This window comes from Apium graveolens, chromosome 8 (genome assembly GCF_009905375.1).
Source record: "Apium graveolens cultivar Ventura chromosome 8, ASM990537v1, whole genome shotgun sequence".
Lineage (NCBI taxonomy): Eukaryota > Viridiplantae > Streptophyta > Magnoliopsida > Apiales > Apiaceae > Apium > Apium graveolens.
Genome location: NC_133654.1, coordinates 2,651,199 through 2,670,680, shown reverse-complemented (window position 1 = coordinate 2,670,680; position 19,482 = coordinate 2,651,199). Strand labels below are relative to the sequence as shown.

Genomic DNA, 19,482 nt, shown 5'->3' with positions numbered 1-19,482 from the left:
CTTGATCTTTGTTATTGCAATGTGTGTAATTATGTGATATAATTTGTAGGCATTCTTTACTACTGACATCATAACTTCAAAATGATTAGTTTAAGATCCAAATACACCTGGAGCTTGGATAGCTGGCCTGTAAAGAAGTAATCTAGAAGCCTGTAAAGAAGTAATCTAGAGCCTTTCTGGTAAGCAAGTTATAATGAATTTTCCACCCTTTTAATATGAAAGTCCGTTCTTACTGATAAATGTTGAGAATGTACTTACAAAGCTATCGGAACTCGGAAAATTAAGGAGGGGAGAAGAAAAATGACGTTGCATGGCTGCATTGTATACTTTTAGACAATGTTTGGAAAAGGATGGATAAGAGCTTTATGTTGGCTCATATTCAGTCATTTACAATGTACTTAAATGGCGTTAATCATTTTTTTAATGTTATTAATCTACAATAGACATATCTGTGACTGCTACAACCTTCTGTTAAGTAGGGTACTAGGGTGTCTTGGCCAACATTCTTTGCAGGTATTTGTTATTATTATGACTCTTCGCTGCTTCTTGTTAATTAGTAGACCTGGTATAGGTTTACATACTTGTTATGCTGAACTACTCATTAGCAATCAGAGTTTCTGAAATTGTTTTCATTTACAAACATTTGGTCTACAAATATTTGCAGCTATTATGACATATTCAGTTGTTAATATCAGATATATGAAAATAGACATTTATGTGGGCGTTTATCTGAAGTCAACCTCCGAATGAAGGGGATCTACAACAAATAATGGCCGGTTTCTTACAAGATAGCTCTACAAGATGTTTGATATGACTCTTTAAACATTTTAGTCGTAGCTGCTCTATATGCTCTTTTAGTTTTTGCGTTTCCTTTCCTAAGATAGTCGCTTAGTAAATATATCTAATTCACTTTAAAGTGGTGTTTGCTAGTGGTCAACCTGAAAAGCACTATGTTACCCGGACTTAGGTATGGGTGTCGGACACGGGTTCGTATCCAAATGTCGGACTCGGAAATATTCTGAAAAATTTACATGTTTTTGGCCAAGTGTCCAAGTGTCCAATACCCATGTCCGAGTGTCGCACGGGTACTCGAAGCAAAATGAAGAGTCTGGGTAACTAAGGAAAAGCACATTCTTCTGCTGACCTGCTGCTTCGAGTTCCTTCTTCTGTTGCTCTTTTTTCTAACGCACTTTATATATTTCAAATTTTGTGTACCCAAATGCCTTCTAATTCAAATTAGTCAGTCCTTTCGCAAGAAATTGTAGTTATTTCAAATTAATTTTCCATCCCCTCGCTGTAATTATTTCTTATCCCACCTAACTGACCAGTGTGCAATATATTTCTTTTATTTGAAAAGGTCCTTTAGTTAATCAATTTCATTTGTTTACACATATATTATTCTTTGCTTTTTCTAAGTTTCTATAACTGTATTATAAACATCTGCAACCTATAGCGAGCTCATCGTTGTATGCAAATTGCAGAGTCATATTTTACGTCATATATATCGAGTGTCCCCTAGTTTATTGCGGGGATCAGATGACATAAGAAGTACATGGAAACAGGTAGTAATGTTTTTCTATCTAGTCTTTTCTACTTGTCTTTTCGAACTTATCTTGTAGTTGTAAAGTTTGGTAGCGTAAATCCTTCAGGACTAACTAATTGATATCATCTGATTGGTAAATTGTTATGGAAGATGCAAAAATTCATTAGAGGTTGATGAAAGGTGGTGGAATGAAAGATATGTGAACGATAGTGTTCTAGGGGTTGTATATATACACGGCATGGGCCATGTAAATTGAGAAGAATGATTGCCTATTTGCAAATGGTTAATTATGTGACAGAACTTGTAGACATTCATAACTTACCAAAATCATAATTTCGAAGTGATTAGTTTAAGATGCAAATACACCTAGAGCTTGGATAGCTGGCCTTAAAAGAAGTGATCGAGAGCCTTTCCGGTAAACGAGTTATAATGAATTTTCCATCCTTTTAATATGAGAGTCCCATTCTGACTGATAAGTGTTGAGAATGCACTTACAAAGCAATGGGAACATAGAAAAATAAGTAGGGGAAGAAAAATGACATTACATGGCTACATTTTATACATGTAGATGATTTTTGGAAAAAGATGTATAGGAGCTTTATGTTGACTCATATTCAGTCATTAACAGCGTTTTTAAATGGTGTTAAATGGCGTTATTAATCAGCTATAGACATAACTGCACCTGCTGTGACCTTCTGTTGGTAGGGTACTAGGGTGTCTTGGCCAACATTTTTTGCAAGTATTTGTCTTTAATATTATGACTATTCGCTGGTACTTGTTAATTAGTATGACCTGGTATAGGTCTATATACTTGTTACTCTTTAGCAATCAGAGTTTCTGAATGGTTTTCATAGGTCCGTGAATGTTTGCAGCTTCCTCCATTCAGTTGTTGATAACAGATTTATGAAAATAGACATTTATGGGGGAGTTTATCGCAAGTCTACCTCTAAATGGAGGTGATCTCCAAAAAATGTAACAATGTCCAGTATCTTATAAGCTAGCTCTGCAAGATGTTTGAAATGACTCTTTAAAGATTTTTGTCATAGCTGCTCTATATGCTCTTTTAGTTTTTTATGTTTCCCTAAAAAGTAGCTAAGTAACTATATCCGATTCACTTTGAAGTAGTGTTTGCTCTTGTGGGCAAATTGAAAAGCACACTCTTCTGCTGACCTGCTGTTTCGAGTTCCTTCTTCTGTGGCCTGTTCTCTGACGTTTTCTTATGTGTTTCAGATTTTGTGTACCTAAATTCCTTTTAATTCCACAAGCCTTGTAGCAAGGGATTGTAGTTATTTCAAATTTATTTTCCATTCCCTCGCCGTAATTATTTATTATCCCCCTAACAGGTTCTTGAGTAAATTATTTCAATTTATTTACACGTGAATATATCCATTGCTTTCTGTGTTTATATCTGTATTATAAACATCTGCAACCTACAACGAGCTCATCGTTGTATGCATATTGCAGAATCATATTTACTTCATATATATCGAGTGTCCCCTAGTTATTGTGGGGATCAGATGAACATAAGAAGTAGATGTAAACAGGTTGTAATGTTTTTCTATCTAGTCTTTTCTACTTGTCTTTTAGAACTTATCTTGTAGTTGGGAAGTTTGGTAGTGTAAAGTGTAAACCCTTCAGGACTAACTATTCGATATCATCTGATTTGTAAAATTGCAATGGAAGTTGCAGAAATTCATTAGAGGTGGATGAAAGATGTGTGAATGATAGTTTTCTAGGGGTTGTATTTACAAACAGTGTGGGCCTTGTAGACTAAGAAGAATGATTGCCCATTTGCAAATGGTAATAAATCCAAAGAATAGTGCAATACAAGCTGTAGATGTTAGTAGGCACTTGGAAGTTTCTGAGATGATTATATGGCTTATATTAGAAGAAAATTTTAGCATCATGAAATCTTAAAGTAGAATATTTCATCCCATAATTCTTATTTCTGCTGCCTTGTCTGTTACTTCAGTACCTGTCTGTTATAGAAATCGGCAGATTTTTCAAAAATCGCCGATAAATCGCTCAAAAATCGGTTAAAAATCGGTTAAAAATATTTTAGAAATATTTTTTTTAATTATTTTTTTTGTAATTTTCTCAAGGGAAATATATTCATACAAAAAAAGAATCTATTTTTGCATGCTTAAATCCTATGTATTTACAGTTCATGCTTGCCTCAAGAGACATATTCATGCTTGCATATAGTACAATGCTCTAAGATTAACCTGTGCATTATGCTTCCTTGTTCAATTGTTAGTCTGCTACTGTGTTTGTTCCACAGGTGCATCCCATAAGTCTCGTCTGTGATCCGTCCTAGCTTATGTTCAATCCATCTTCGACGAACTTGTTGAGGGCCCTTGAAGAATGCATCAACACGACTCCAGCAAACGGGATAAAATGCCATAGGAGGCAAAACTGTAAAACTGTAGTCTTGAGCTGGTGTCAAATCTGAAACTACTCTGGAGACTAGGTATGGTCCATTATAACCCCATTTGTTTCCATTAAAATTTAATGCAAATTCCTCTATGAACTTGTACAGAAGTGGATGATGCTTGTCAAAGATTAGAACTGCATTGTTTAGCCTTGTCCAGTTCCCTAATGGGTTCATACTTTGTGCTCCGATCGAGTTCCTCAACCCCGAAAAGTCTTTCAAAACTATGAAATCTGTGTCCAAGTAAACCCCACCATACTTGTACAGAACTGCTAGTCTGATAAGGTTTGATAGGTTTTGTGCCAGTGGAATTTCTCCAGGATCCTTGATACCACTCTTCATATCATCAAACCATGACGCTGCTGGTGTATTTTTGAACAGTTGAGACAAGTCCGGAGTCACTGCAAGAACCTTAAATCCTCTATCAACCAAAGGTTTCAGAATCTTTAGTCCAGGAGAAGAATCCATTGTTCTTGATATGATCATCAAGCATCCATTAGGATGAGCTTTAAAAAGACTGTCCATGGTGAGAAACTCCCTCTCCCCAAACAAACTTATCGGGGCAATCCATGTCATAAAAAACTGTATTCTGCATCGATCATCTCCGAAAAACTCCTCCACTCTATCTTCAAACAGCATAGACACTGGAGTAGACTTCAAAAACTCAAACTGAGGCAATTTTTTCTTGAACCAGGCCATTCTTTGTTGTAATGTTACATCAACAGGAGCCACCAAATCACCATAATCTTCCACATGAACTTCCTCTTCATTGATCGCTCTTTTCTCGTAGGGTCTATATCGAAATTCAACATCACCCAAGTTCAATGGATGTCTTGTGCCATGACTTTGCAGCTCTGGTTGAAGTAGATAACTTTTAGAACTCATATTGACTGTAAAAATAAGAAGTAAACAGGTTGCTGCTACAAAGGTGAAATTCCGGAAGATATCGAGCTTGGCTCTGCGAGTTTCGAACATCTTCGAAGAACTCTCAGCTTGAAGAAGATTGATCATAAAGTGAGTACTACGCAAGGCGGAGGTCACTATAAATATAATATTTCTACATACGATGTATAATTTGACACTTTATTGTGTACTTTATTAGGATTAGGATTTGTAAAAGCATTGTTAACTCAGTAATTCTTGTTGAACTCTGCATTGCGCCTCCGTAACTTCAAGATATGTATTAATTGTTTTTCTGATTTTATCCAATTAAGTTTTATAATTACTAGCACTAGGAACTAGGAAGTACAGTCCTTTTAAAATATAAATTCTACTTGTATTTCCGCTCGGTAATCTGATTCTTTCCTGTTATTTATTTTATAAAAATAATGTTTATAGATTATTTTATTTGCTTATAACTTCTTTCTAAATAATAATAGTCGAATAATCATTGATTTAAACGAGTTATGACTTTGTGTATAAATGATTAGCCTTGTTGATATAACATAAAAAGGTAATATTGTTGCTTTTTTTTACAAGGGGTAATATCGTTGCCTAGATATAAAAGAAACCAGATATAATTATTAAATCAACCATGATGTAACAGGGATCAATTTAACAAATAAATATACCAAATAAATATACATTTTACTTTGATCAAACTAGACTTATGTGAGTGCCATGAGATAGCCCGTACTTAAGGGCTTGTTTGTTGTCATCTTAGGTTCTGGTTTCGATTCTCGTTCATCTCAAAATTTGTTACAATAGATACTAAATTGTAAGGCATATAAATCAAATTAGTCAAAAAAATAGACTTATCGAACCCTTTTTTTTGGCTTTATATCACTGCGATCTTTCTTTATTTTTTTCCGTAATTCAGTTCCTCAACCTTGACCACGCAGACGGTAAAATCTACTGAGCTAAGTTTTTCAAGCTTTCATGGGATGATATATAAACTGACAATCGGACCCAGGAAAACAGGCCCACAAGATGTTGCTCTCAATGTATCAACTGATAAAATGTTTTCCAGTTTAAGCGTACAATGATGCACATCCCTTGGCTAAAATCATACTCCCTCTGTCCGGCCAATAGTTTACATTTGGTTTGGGTAGGGTACAGAGGTTAAGAAATATGTATTGCACCCATTGATTTTTAATGTATAAAATGGAGACAGTGGAGTAAAAATAGTGTGAAAAGGAAAAAAATGTGGGAAAATGATTTACTATTTTTGATAAGTTTTAAAATGTAAAGAATTGAAATGTTATAGATAATATGTAAAAAAAATTGTGTCACTTCAATGTGCAATAACCCTTGTAAAAAATTTAGATAATCATTCGTTACAACTTACAAGCTATATTTGTTAAATCAAATTTCTCCTTAGGTAATTTTACCTAACTAATATTATACCTAATACGATTACAGCATTTGTAATTACCCTCAGCTAAAGTAACTATAACCATCAGAGATGTTCTTAGCATGTTGAATCGGGGAATAAAAGATAAACATAAAAACCCAGAAAAGATGGGAGAATAATCAAAGATAAGAAGAATCTTGCAAGTACCTAATCCACCACACATGTTGTGGCCCAAAGGAGTCGTGATTCATTTTCTAGACTTAGGTTGTAGCCTTAGACAGAAAGCTATTAAAACGACAGGGTAAAACTTGCTGCATCTCACAAAAAATACGTGGAAAAGGTAACAATTTATATAAAATTTGACCATTTATATAACAATGAACTCAAAATATTGGGTAATACATCCAATATTTTTTCCTGTGGATTTTTCTGACAGAGAAGGCTACTAGTGCTCACTCATAAAGAGAGAAAATTTATGTAGACCTTAATTTGCTTGGAAGATATAAAACCTCTAGTTATCTGAACCTCAATTTACAAAAAATTATATCTTAATCTCTTGCCATCAAAACTTTAGCTACATAAACCTGTTTTACTGCACTTGCTCTCTTGCCCATTCCTCTGGTAAATGTCGCCTGATTTCCACAATATTTCATCCTTAATTCTCTTCCTTGTATTAGACTCTGATAACCTGAAAAGAGCCAAAGTTCAATATAAAAAAAAACCTTTGACTAGTACCGACAAGGCGAAGATTCAAATGGTAATACCATCACAGATTAACTACAGGCTTGGAGATGCATGAACAAATGTACTTGCATGCATCCAAAATAATTAAAAAGGTAACAAGAAATTCAAATTGCACGAAACATTATGCACAAGGCATGTGTTCTAATTGAAGCACCTGTTAGTTCAGTTTACATCTATGTGACTGAAGTCTATTTTTTCATACCTGACAGAAACCCTAATCATCATTCGGATAACATGGTTTAAAAGAATTGAGACAGAAAAGTAGGTATAGCACTGAGATTAAAACATAAGGAAAAATATAAAAAAGAAACAAAGATGAATTGCAATGCAAAGATGAATTGGAAAGATTCAGGCAGATATTATTGAATAAGGAAATGGATTAGATGATAAAAAGAGAGCACTATAGATGTCAGTGAACTAGAGCAACTTAATTCTCTTTAACTACTCTTGCTGAGATGTGTATAGCACCACTCATCATGTAGCACCACCCCTACAGAGAAAGTTACAGCTATAACTAATCTCTCTGAGATATAGCAATAGAAAAAGTACACCTCGTGGAACTACATTAAATCTCAATGAATCGGGATTATATTTGTTTCTTATCCTTTTAATAACTGAATTTCATAGTGTATAGATAACAGGCAACTGCCTTATCCTTTCCCACTAGATTATTTAACATTGTAGAAATTACATTACCAACCATCCAATCACACCAAATTTTTTTATCGTTCACCAGAGATAACTGACCACAGACAACAATATTGAATTCCTCCCTCCAAGTTACTCAATGTTAAAGCTTTAACAACTTTAGCTGAATGTTAATAACACCATTAATCATGTAATCCTGCAACCCAACTTTAAAGAGAAACTTACAGCTATTACTACTATTTGCTTAGATATACCAATGTCAAAAGGGAACCACGTAAAACTACTTTTAATCTCAAGGAATCAGTATTACAACCAATTTTTATCCTTTTCAAACCGTAACTTATAAGTAAAGAGATGATAGGGGCAACTGCGCTCTCCTTCCATGTAACATGGAGGAACTTACTAGCATTCCAATCTCTCCAATTAATTCATCACTCGCCTTCATATGATAACTGACCAGACATACAATAATAAATTTCCTCCCTCGCCACCAGGGATGAGGCAGGACCTGGTCAGTGTGCCATTGAGTCATTGACACCACAACCTTAAATTTTGGTAATATAACACTACTTCAAAAATAACTATTATCATCAATTTTAATAAGCCCTTTTCTTTCCATATATTTTATTTATGCAATAACCAGACCCCCCTCATTTTGTGCACTAATTAATTGCATTTATTTCTACTTTGTTTTTATTAGATACATTGATACAAAAAGAAACATATAACATTCTTTCACTATTTGCAAGTAATGCTAAGAATTTGTATTGAGTTTCATTGGGAAAAAAATTGTACTCCCTCCGTCCCACTGGGATGTTTACGTTCACTAGTTGCACGGATTTCGAGGCTTCTATAAAAAATAGTTTCATAATATTTTTTTTAACTTTTTTTTGAATAAAAGTTTAAACATTAAACTTTTATTCAGATTTTTTTTTAAAAAAAACATTATGAAACTGTACTTTAAACGAGCATTGAAAAGCGTGCCGAAAAGTAACGTTAACAACCCAGTGGGACGGAGGGAGTATTATGTTTCGCTCTTAAAATTTTTAATTTTGTGATTCCGGACTTGAAAAATCCTAGCTTCACCACTCCTCGCCAACCCCACTCCCCAAAAGAAAAACTGAAAGAAAATATCAGAACATTGCATTGATCTTACCTGGGTGAACAGGCACGTTTTCGGACATGCTGCTGATTTACCTCATCAGGGCAAGAACTTCCAGGTGCTATTTCAACCACCTGCATAGTGTAAACACACATGCTATTGATTATTGAGTACTGCAAAAGAATATTGAAAATGGGAGCACCGAGTAAGAAGGTCTTATAATAATTTTCCAGTAGTTGAGCAAAATATAATTACCCGAGGCGCAAAACCTCGCAGAGCCTACGCGCAAGGAGCACACGTTAAATTGATTAATATTTAATATGTATATAATATTGAAAATCTGTGTGCTTTTGACAACACTGGTCTTAAAGGTATTGAAAAAAAAACTTCCACGGATTTAAAGTAGAATAATGGAAGGGCAGAAGTTGATCTACAAGAAAATTTCACCCAGGGCTAATTCTTATATGAACAGAAGTAGGAAAAAAATTGTGGTCATTTGGTATGGTGTTTAACATTCTTGTTTGGTTGTTAATTGTACAGGAAATAAAACTTATATAGGAAGTTAAAATCCCTATATAATATAGAAAGTGCCTACCTAGCCCACTCCCCTCTTGGTTACCCACAATTCCTGTATGATAAAACACACAATTATCACCTATATATGTGTGTGTGTGTGCGTGTGTGTGTATATATATATATCATCCTCAATTACCCAGAAAAGAAAGGCAAATTTCAGCGGCCTTTGTAGCTGAGAAATAGCCAGCACAAGTATATGTATACATTACACCTATATATATCATATGTTCTATCAATACAGGGAATTCTTTCTGTCAAATCAGTAATTTATCGATATTTATTTATATTCTAGTAGTGCAGAATGTGAGTTCTACCTTTTAAATTAGTATGCTCCAAACTCTTCTGTTAGCAGCTACATTTTGGACTGTCAACATTGTTTTACAAGCATTATCCTTGTTTTTATCGTTTGACAAAAATAAGTTTTGTTGGTATAATTTTATGTTTATTTGATCAACTATTTGAAAGTTATAAGAGGGCTACTGAATAGTTTGCATCAAGAAGCTAATGCTATATACTATATAGTTGTGCATGTAAAGTTCTTTCAAAAAAGTAGTTATTGTCAAGGTCATTACAGTCATTCAGAATAAATTATGTGAGAAGTAAAATCTTATACCAAACAACATGGGGGAAATGGATAACCGGGGAGTTTAATGTTTAATTTCCAACATGAGAACCAAACAGTTTTTTTGCAGTTTCCGGGAATTTGAGACGCACATGAAATTGCACTACCATGTGAAGCTAACTCCCATAATATACCAAAAACCACTTTGCTTTCCCATGAACAACCCCCCCCCCCCCACAAAAAAACCCCTAAAATCTACTACATATTATCACAAAGTTGTCACTGGCATTGCACATAACTTAAAATAAACACAAAACCAATAGGCATAAGGTGTATAGCATGTCACTGCCAACTGCTTGTGTAAATGAATGACAAAGAACTTGGTTGACAAATGCATGTAAACAATGGTAATCCTAGGTGAACATTCGATATAATATCAAATTCATGCAGTCACTCGTTCAATCAAGATAGAAAGAAAGCTGTAAAGTCGACCACAAAATAATACTTGGATAAGGGGTAGGTATTAGGGACATACAACCAAATCCTTACCAATAAACAGGAAGAGGCCTGCCAAAAAGAAAGCTGTGACAATGAGAATGGCGTTCTCACGCTCACCACATTTCCATGTTTTTGCTTTCAGATCTTTGTGCAATCCAGATCCAGGAAAGGAAGTGGTATTTCAAGAAAACCACTAGCCCTTATCTGGCCCAGCCCACATACCCCTTATCCAAGCACAGCCTACATTTTTGAACAAAGAAATTAGATCATGCATGGGCAGCAGCATCACCATTTCGCACCTCAGAAGTGCTTTCCTTTGTCAATGATGCACCATTAACTAGTTGCTCCGATTCAGGACTGACTGTATCCCACAAAAACCCTCTTTCAACTCCATTAGATAGCTTAATCGAAGTTCTGTCTACAGCTCTTGAAGTAGGGGCTACATGTGAAATGTACTTATCTACAGGAAACATACGAAAAAACACAGTTGTTAACATATGAACCTTGAATGTTACATGCATCAATAAGAGCTATCAAATCCTTTATTTTATATTCCACGAGTGTGCACGTCAAAACAAAGCAAAGTTGTTTAAAACATGTCCGATCAAGTAGAACATAAAAGGTAATCAAGACAATCAGTAGTTAACTACAACTTTTCTCAAGTCTCAACTATAAAATTTATTTAAATTCTCTAATTTTAGTTTTTTTATAAATTTAATGCCCGATATGTCCTTAACTTTGGTAACATAATATTAATCTGTCTGTAAATGTCATCAAAATATTAATAGCCTGTGTGAAAACTGGCTTTCGTTTAAATTACCGGAAATGGACAAATGACATGTTTGGATAACCAGAAGAATTTGGATTTCATTTAAATTCAAGACATTTAAATGTAAGTATAAATTTATAATGACAACTTAATTCATGTCATTTGAAAAGAATTACATGTTCCCAAACACAATATAAATGTATTTCCACATTGGGAATAATATATAGTATTCATTTAACCAATCGCACATCGTTGAAAGTTACCTACAAATGCATTTAGCATACATCAGCTTAGCTAGCCATGCAAATTGCAAAGCAAAGGATGAATTTCTACAAGAATTACTACCGATACAATCAAGGCAGAAATGAAATGTGTGTGGAAGTTTACATAAGATATACATACAAATAGAATATGTTGAGCATGCAGGGCGGGTCTATATGCAATTCTAGGTACTCTTGAGGATAATTAGAAAAAGAATAGCACATTATTAGTGTACAACGTTTTAGTTTTGCAAATAAAATTTAATGCTCATTTCAGACTTCTATTTAAAGTTGATTCTGGTCATTTTGTCCGAGGCAATTATATATATTTTATGACTAAGCTTGTACAATATTCTTCTGTCACTGAATCTCATCTGACAACGTTAATTCACACTGCGTTCATTTCTTCTCTTCATCTTCACTTCTGCTAAAATCTCCCGATCCACTGATGAATGTTACTTACACTAGTGATACTCTGATCTCTTAAGCTGATTTTGTAATTTGAAAAATGACCACATCTATCCTTTACTCTATATTACCTGGACTTTAGTTAGCCTCGAGTACCAGTTATCCAGTTATACTATATATAATATGAGGATTGTCTGTAATAAACTACCAGTTTTTGGTTCATGAAAAGACTACTTAAGAACTAAAACAACATATAACTCTAATATCCCCACACAACTTGAATGTAGATTTAAAAAAACAGCAGCAGCTTACCAGCAAGGTTGCGAAGAGCATTTCCAGCAGCCTGTTGCTGAGCATCCTTCCTAGTCTTTCCCATCCCGACACCAATTTTCTCACCAGTAAACAAGACCTAAACCAAGTAGTTGACACATATAGAGCTCAGGGGTGGGACTGAGATTGGCTATAAAACATTATTTTTTTTATATGCGATACTTATATTGCACTTTCATAGCAGCACAGGCAACTTTCCATGAAGTGATATACAGAACAAGCTAGAAAAATTATGGTGTCGTGAACAACTCTTAGTCACAGATAATACTGTTATACACATTTTTTGCAGTTTATACTCCTATATTTTAATTTTTAATACATTAAGAAGCAAGCAAATCAAAGTTTCTTTGACATTTCTTATAAAGTAATTCAATTTTAGAGATATTCATAAAGCGTAACGTCAACTCCAATGAAGCATTCCTATGGTACTACACAAGTGATACCTGCTCTAATAGCTAAATATACAATCCTCTGTTTTTGACTCATAAATAAAGACTTGTATGACCTAATAGAATTATATTTATGCGCACAGATACTATATAGTCACAAACTATCCTGTTGCACATCGAATCAAATAGCCGGAGCACGACAAAACTTGAGAAGCTTTAATAGCCAAGTAGGAAGAATTGTGACTCTCTCATCAATGATATTTCATTTAATTTTAACAAAAGCAACGGAAAGAATTACTAAATCAAATATCTTGGCAGGCAGCAGGCTAACTACCCTCCTTAAATCAAACACTGAGCACAAAACCAAACTGGAAACCATGAAGTATTTAAAGCCCAAATCCTAACCAGAAAAACATATAAGTCATTATGTATGAGTTGAAACAGGGCATCATGTTCCACTAACCTCAACAGAAAATTGTAAATTCTCGCTGGTGCTTAAAACAGGCCTGAACTCGACCTACATTTATAGATAAAAATATAAAACTTCAAAAGCAAAGATGCAAACCACAGGACACACCAAAATATATTGGCATCACATACCTTTGAGTTGCATTTCTCTCCAATTTCTTGCAGCACTTCAATGTAAAAAGGTGGTGGCAAGTTTTGCTTTATACCTTCAGCTTGAAGTTCTTGGCCATTAAAGGATGAAGAATTCCAAGAAACTATCAAAAAGTAAACTATCAGGAATCACAGAGACAGAAACAATGATCCATCCAGTAGAAAACTATTGATCACAATGAATCTCAGGAGTGGTATACTCAGAGTATCACTAAACATATTATGTGCATTGGTATAATTCATGATTTTTGCATACAAAGACAGTAAGGGATGTTGAGGATAACATAAACTGAACCAACAAGGGGAATCATTAAAAGTTATAGATCAGCAATCACAGAACTAAAGTCGGAACCATGATGTCTCAATGAATAAACAAGAAAAATAAACTGAACTGAAACCACAGCATGACATTAGGTGCAAATTCTGAAGCATCTCATATTTTTTATCACTACATCTCAGTGACAACCCAGTTTTAATATCAGAGATGGACTTATCTATTTCCTACTACTAACTGGCACATATTTGGAAACCTCGTAAAAGCTAGGCCCAACCATGTAATCAGTTAACTGTAACAATTAAGTAATCTCAGAAACCTGATGTTGGGATTGTTGATGAAAAATTTTGTTTCTGCAATTCGTGTCCGTGATATACCTGCAAACAGAAAAAATTCAACAATAAGCAGTTAAAGTTATAGTGCTGAAAGTAATGCTACTCTCTGAAATATATGAACGCGGAATTTATATTCACATTCACATTAAAATAGCAGTTCTAGAAATACAAACCTCTTCACTCTTTGGCAAGTGTGATGCAAAATCCACAGCAACCGCTTGCGGTCTATCAGGGTTAGATAAATCAGATCCTCGAACAATTTCTGGAGGTTGATTTTGAAAACGTCTTTTTTTCGCGTCTTCTTCTGCTAATCGACCTCCCACTGGTTGCATTCCAAGTACAGACTGTTGCCCAGGTAACCTTGACAGCAAAGGAGGATCTCCCGAGTCTCTGTAACGTAAATCTTGTCTTTGGTTCATCATGGGGATGCTTTTCTTCACATCAGAACCGGAATCAGAAAGGCAAACATCTCGCCGAGAAGGAACTCCAAGCAAACTGGGTTCTAAAAAAATATAAGGAGTTACAAAAACCATGATTAGACAGAGTAATTCGTACGCCATCTGCAACACATGTCGAATCCAAGAAAAATATAGCACTAGATGCATACTCTCTGAAGGTCCCAAGAACGCAGGTCCCGGACCATTAGGGGTAGTTACAGTAGGATGCTGCGAGATGTCAGCTCTCCATTCAGAATTAGTTGCCACAGGATAAATAGCTGAGTTTACATTAGCCTTCTCATCCTAAATATGATATGAAAAATAAGAACGAAAACACTACAATCAAAACATTAAATGAACTAGAGACATTATTATAATTTTGATTACTGACGAAAACATTAGGCGTGCATGGTTGTAATGGCAACAAAGTACACATGTGAAGAACGCTATCGTAACTAGCATCCCTTTAATATTTTGAATATTTAGGGAAGGGATAATTAAGAACATGAATAATTTTAGGAAGCTTACTATTGAGTTTAATCTCTGTACAGCTTCAGGACCGTTCATTCCCTCGGCCATAGGAGGATTCAGATTGTTGTATGGTACAAAGCTTGCATCCTAATAACAATAAACACCACATTGTACATACACTAAGAAATAAAAACTTCATTGAGAGATTGAAAATCCAGTAACACAAATGGCGTACCTCTGGCATCAAGTAATTGCTCACATCAGGGGCCGAAGGCAAATTTACAACTTCATCTTCATAGAATATTTCAGAGATACTTCTTAAAAGATTCTCATCGAACTCTCTGCTTGGCACATCAAACATGTGAATATTGCAAGTGTAATAAAGGTCAAAATGACAATAATAGATTTTCGTATTGGCCAGCAAACTAATATAAGGGAGTCTTGGCAAAACTTACTTGAAAAAACCACCTCTAACATTGCATGCAACATTTCTTGCCACACATAAAACTGGAACCACATTCGCAGTCTGCCCCAAATATTAAGTTATTAGTAATGCCACGCATTAAAAAAGAATATTATATGAAGAATTTCACAGAGATACAAAAGTACGAAAGCAAGGGATAATACCTCTGCCTGTGGAGCATAATAAGGAGTGAATGCAGGAACTACGTGCACTCGAGGTTGATCCTTGTCATCCCAAACTTTTAAGCGGTCATCAATCACCATTGCCATCTTCGGATGGCAATTTCCATCTTGAAATACATTAAGCAAAGACTTTCTAGCACCTGTCAAGTTAAGATTAAGAATGAAATAGATTGTGATTAAATATACAAAAATAACTGCAAAAATGTCAAGACATGGAAATGGAAATATAGGATCAATAATTATCAGTCATAGCAGATATCAGCATAATACACCTCTAATCAAGTGGTCTCTAAAGAGTATCATGATAAATTGGCCTTACAACCAAAGTGCTCAATATGTGTCTGCGCCTATATATATAGAGAGAGATAGATATATAGAAACAGACTTAAAGTGTGAGAGTAAGGAAAAAATAGAAAAGCATATGTAGTAGTTTTCGACAAGTTCAAAGTTCAAGCAACACATCTGATCATCTCCATATATCACAGTGCTTACCAGATTTGACGCACACAACACGGTCCAATAACTGTTTTGAAGTAATCAGATGGGCATCTGGGTCTAACAACCTCCACATCTCTAATGCATAATCTCTTTCTGCCATGGTACAAACGTAAACTTCAAATCTTTTTCTCCCTTTCGCAATTAAATAACTTCTCAAGTCATCCCAAGCAGGTCTTAACCTAACAAGCACACTAGTATCACGCACCTGAATAACAAATCAACAAGCCACAATTTAGAATATAAACCTTATGCTCCTGAAAAGAACCACAACATAACCTATAACATTCACAGATAAAAACTTATACCATAGCAGTCCATCACAAAGTGCAAGGTATGACAAATATTAATTATTATATAAATTTAAGGGTAACTGAGATACGATATTACAAGTTTCATATGATATATGCGTATCCAAAAAGGCAGTGCAGACTGTTATTGATGACTCCGCCTAATGCAAAGAAATGTGAAATGGAAGTGCATGCAAGTTTGATATGACAGGTTAATAAGATCAGTTGGTAGTAAACGGATCTAAAACTTAGAGTTTAGACTCGTAATCAGTTCTCACCATTTAACGGCACGCATTCCAATCCCCACAATTTTATTAGACTTGATTATCAGAATATAAATAAATTATGTCTCGTGTATGGATTGTGATCCATAACTATTCTCCCTTTTGCGGTTGGGAAACCCTTGGGGTAATAATTCTTCCGCGGCTGAATCACCCAAATTAATGTTGTTCTCGTTTTTATATCATATATTCTATCTTCTATAATCTGTCCTACATCACTTAGACACATGCATACAGTCTAAATTTATATTTAGTTACCACGGGATATTTTACTAAAAGACAGAAATACCGACATCATTGGTGGCACAAATTTAATAGCAAAATTATTTGCATCAAATTAGTGCATAATAAGGCAAAAAGGTAATCCATAATCAATCATGGTAATTTGGAACATCACATAAGCAAATACTAGCCAATTGCACAATCAATCACATTAAAAAAAAATATGTATACATAAATATCTGACCTCCGGGTTTATTCGGGTTAACACTATGTTCTTTTCTGGCATTCTAATAACAGGACGAACAACACGAGGGTGACTTTCCAACACCTTTGGAACCTCCTCCGCTTGGACTGTATACACCTTTCCATTATCAACAACAGAATCATTATCCTTATACTGCTTTAGAAAAGCACGATCCTCTATATACCTCTTCATCTCAGCAGTCATCCCTGCTACCCTAATGGGATCAGTTTCCCTAGAAATCCAACTCCGTAAAACCTCAATCCTATCCTCAAACGACTTCATTGTATTTGCAACGATAAGTGTCTCATCAAGATCAAACACAATCGACAAACACCTCAAATTCAACATCCCTAAACAAGCATTGTATAAACCAGGACGAACCGAATAACACCAAAAGCACGGATAATTCTTCTGTTTACTCAACATTGCAACTAGATGTATCTCTTCCTCTCCCAGTAACACCACAGCGGTCTATAAAAGTTTAACAAACTAATTATTACCAAAAAAATATGTATATAGATGTATTGTTCATAGAAACAAGCTAAGTTACGACAAAGGGAATGATGCTGTTCATTACAAAACCAACTACAATCATACATACAAAATATGTATCTATATGCACAAACATATAATTGAGACCTTCTGTTCATGGAAACAAGTTGAGTAAAGACAGAACAAAAGGGACTGTTAATTAGAAAAGTAAAACAATTAGTCATGCAAGTTATATAGCTAACTTAGCAGAAGCATATTTAAGACCTTCTGTTCATGGAAACAAGTCAGGTGAAGATTATATGAAATTAATTCCGTCATCACAAAAGTATATTATACAATTATACGAGAATCTAAATGTGCACAAGTATAATTGAGACCTTCTGTTTAAGTAAACAATTCAAGTGAAGACTAAGCATATAACGCTGTATCTAAATGCACAAAATTATAATTCAAAAAGTATAATTCGAACCTCGACTAAGCAAATGAGGCAGTCAATTACAAAACATAACACATTAAACATACAAAACACGAATTTAAACGGGTAAAAGTACAGATAAGACCTTTTGTTCACAGAAACAAGTGGAGTTAAGACTAAGCATATGAGGCTGTATCTAAATGCAGAAAACTATAATTCGAGGCTGTATCTAAATGCAGAAAACTATAATTCGAGGCTGTATCTAAATGCACAAAAGTAAAATTCGAGCATCAACTAAGGAAAAGTGGCAGTCAATTACAAAACTAAACACGAATTTAAGTGCGTAAAGCACAAACAAGACCTTCTGCTCATGAAAACAAGTGGAGTGAAGACTAAGCAAACGAGGCTGTATATATACGTGTAAAAGTATAATTCGAGAATCGACTATGCAAATGAGGCAGTCAATTACACATATGAAACACCAAATTAAACTCATAGAAGTACAAATAAGACCTTCTGTTCATGAAAACAAGTTAAGTTAAAACTAAGCAAAAAAGGCTGTATCTAAATGCGCGAAAGCAGAATTGGAGCAGCAATTAAACAAATGAGGCAGTCAATTACAAAACTAAACACAATTACACATACAAAACACGGAATTAAACGCGTAAAAGTACAAATTCGACCTTCTGTTCATGGAAACAAGTGGAGTGAAGACTAAGCAAATGCGGCTGCTCAATCATCGACTTCGATTCGAGCTTACACCGAACTGAAAACGGAGAAATCGTCTGCAAAACAGAAATAGGTAAGCACCGTTCGCTGCGAGGCGACAAGTGATGTATCCGAATCTCATTATTCGGAAACCGAAAGCTCTGATCCTTCACCGGAATAGCTTCTAGTTCTCCTAAACAACAATCACCATCATACACCACTGATTTAAACCCTAAAAAACTCATAATTTCAAAATCAAATCGAATCAACGGCTGTAATTGCACGAATCTTCTCGAATTGCGATGAAATGAGTTGTGATTTCACATTTAAACACTCTCTCACAACTTTCTCTCTCTAGAACTTGTGTTTCTCTCTCTAAAATAAAACCTTATATTTCTCTCCCTCTTTTGTAGCGGTTTGAAACAATGAGAGTGGTGGTGTTTATATACAGAGGCGTGAGGGGTCTTGTTACCAAATACCCTCGGTTTTTCACTTAATTACGAAAAGACCTAACTGTGTCTGTTGAATTATAGGATAAATGTAGGGGTAATAAATAAATTATGTCATGACATAAGTGTGGTGCGATACGGATGAAATCGCCTGCGATGAGTTGCATGATAACTATAGTGGTTTGATATTTTCAGCCGTTGGATTTAAATCTTATTGGGATGTTCACTGATTTAGAGATATGCATTTGTAGGTTAATATTTCCTTGTAAAGGAGGGGAATATTTATTTTTACTGGTAAAAAATGATTACTTTTACTAGTGTTGTTCAATTGTTTGGGCCAGTGTTCTCACACAAAATAGGCTTTGATAACGAAATATTATTTCTTTCAGCAAAAGGTCGTGTTCATTCGTAATATACTCCCTCTGTCTCATTTAATTATATATACGTATATTGGAATGATTAAATACAAATTAAAATAAAAATAAAAATTATGAATCAATCTAAACCATTAGATCTATCTAATCTAATGGTCCCCTTAAATCACCTCTGCATC

At 34.8% G+C, this 19,482-nt stretch overlaps 2 protein-coding genes across 3 annotated transcripts; both read right to left on the bottom strand.

Moving 5' to 3' along the window:
- Positions 1-3,654: 3,654 nt before the first annotated feature.
- Positions 3,655-5,208, bottom strand: LOC141676942 (uncharacterized). The gene has a single exon (XM_074482656.1). The coding sequence runs from the start codon at positions 4,983-4,985 to the stop codon at positions 3,720-3,722; it is 1,266 nt and encodes a 421-aa protein (XP_074338757.1). The 5' UTR covers positions 4,986-5,208; the 3' UTR covers positions 3,655-3,719.
- A 1,387-nt stretch (positions 5,209-6,595) lies between these two features.
- Positions 6,596-18,888, bottom strand: LOC141677562 (RNA polymerase II C-terminal domain phosphatase-like 2). 2 transcript variants are annotated; one of them, XM_074483555.1, is made up of 16 exons: positions 18,456-18,888; positions 16,866-17,336; positions 15,826-16,036; positions 15,316-15,473; positions 15,144-15,214; positions 14,924-15,029; positions 14,746-14,835; positions 14,388-14,520; positions 13,954-14,282; positions 13,765-13,822; positions 13,154-13,275; positions 13,017-13,070; positions 12,147-12,243; positions 10,697-10,857; positions 8,816-8,895; positions 6,596-6,955 (listed from the first exon to the last, which is right to left on the bottom strand). In XM_074483555.1, exons 1-16 carry the CDS (start codon positions 18,723-18,725, stop codon positions 6,838-6,840), a joined length of 2,529 nt encoding a protein of 842 aa, XP_074339656.1. In that variant the 5' UTR covers positions 18,726-18,888; the 3' UTR covers positions 6,596-6,837. The 2 variants fall into 2 exon arrangements, 1 of the variants encoding a protein (XP_074339656.1); XR_012557465.1 differs by having other exon boundaries at positions 6,896-6,955; positions 10,687-10,857.
- Positions 18,889-19,482: the final 594 nt, after the last annotated feature.

What these genes read in the sequence shown, in the direction of transcription:
- LOC141677562 (XM_074483555.1), bottom strand. Translation starts at nt 18,725, where the DNA reads ATGAGTTTTTTAGGGTTTAAATCAGTGGTGTATGATGGTGATTGTTGT. An exon ending in GTTCTTGGGACCTTCAGAGA is followed by an intron (nt 14,283 to 14,387) that starts GTATGCATCTAG and finishes ATATTTTTTTAG; the next exon opens with AACCCAGTTTGCTTGGAGTT. An exon ending in ATTTACAATTTTCTGTTGAG is followed by an intron (nt 12,244 to 13,016) that starts GTTAGTGGAACA and finishes TACTTGGTTTAG; the next exon opens with GTCTTGTTTACTGGTGAGAA.
- LOC141676942 (XM_074482656.1), bottom strand. Translation starts at nt 4,985, where the DNA reads ATGATCAATCTTCTTCAAGCTGAGAGTTCTTCGAAGATGTTCGAAACT.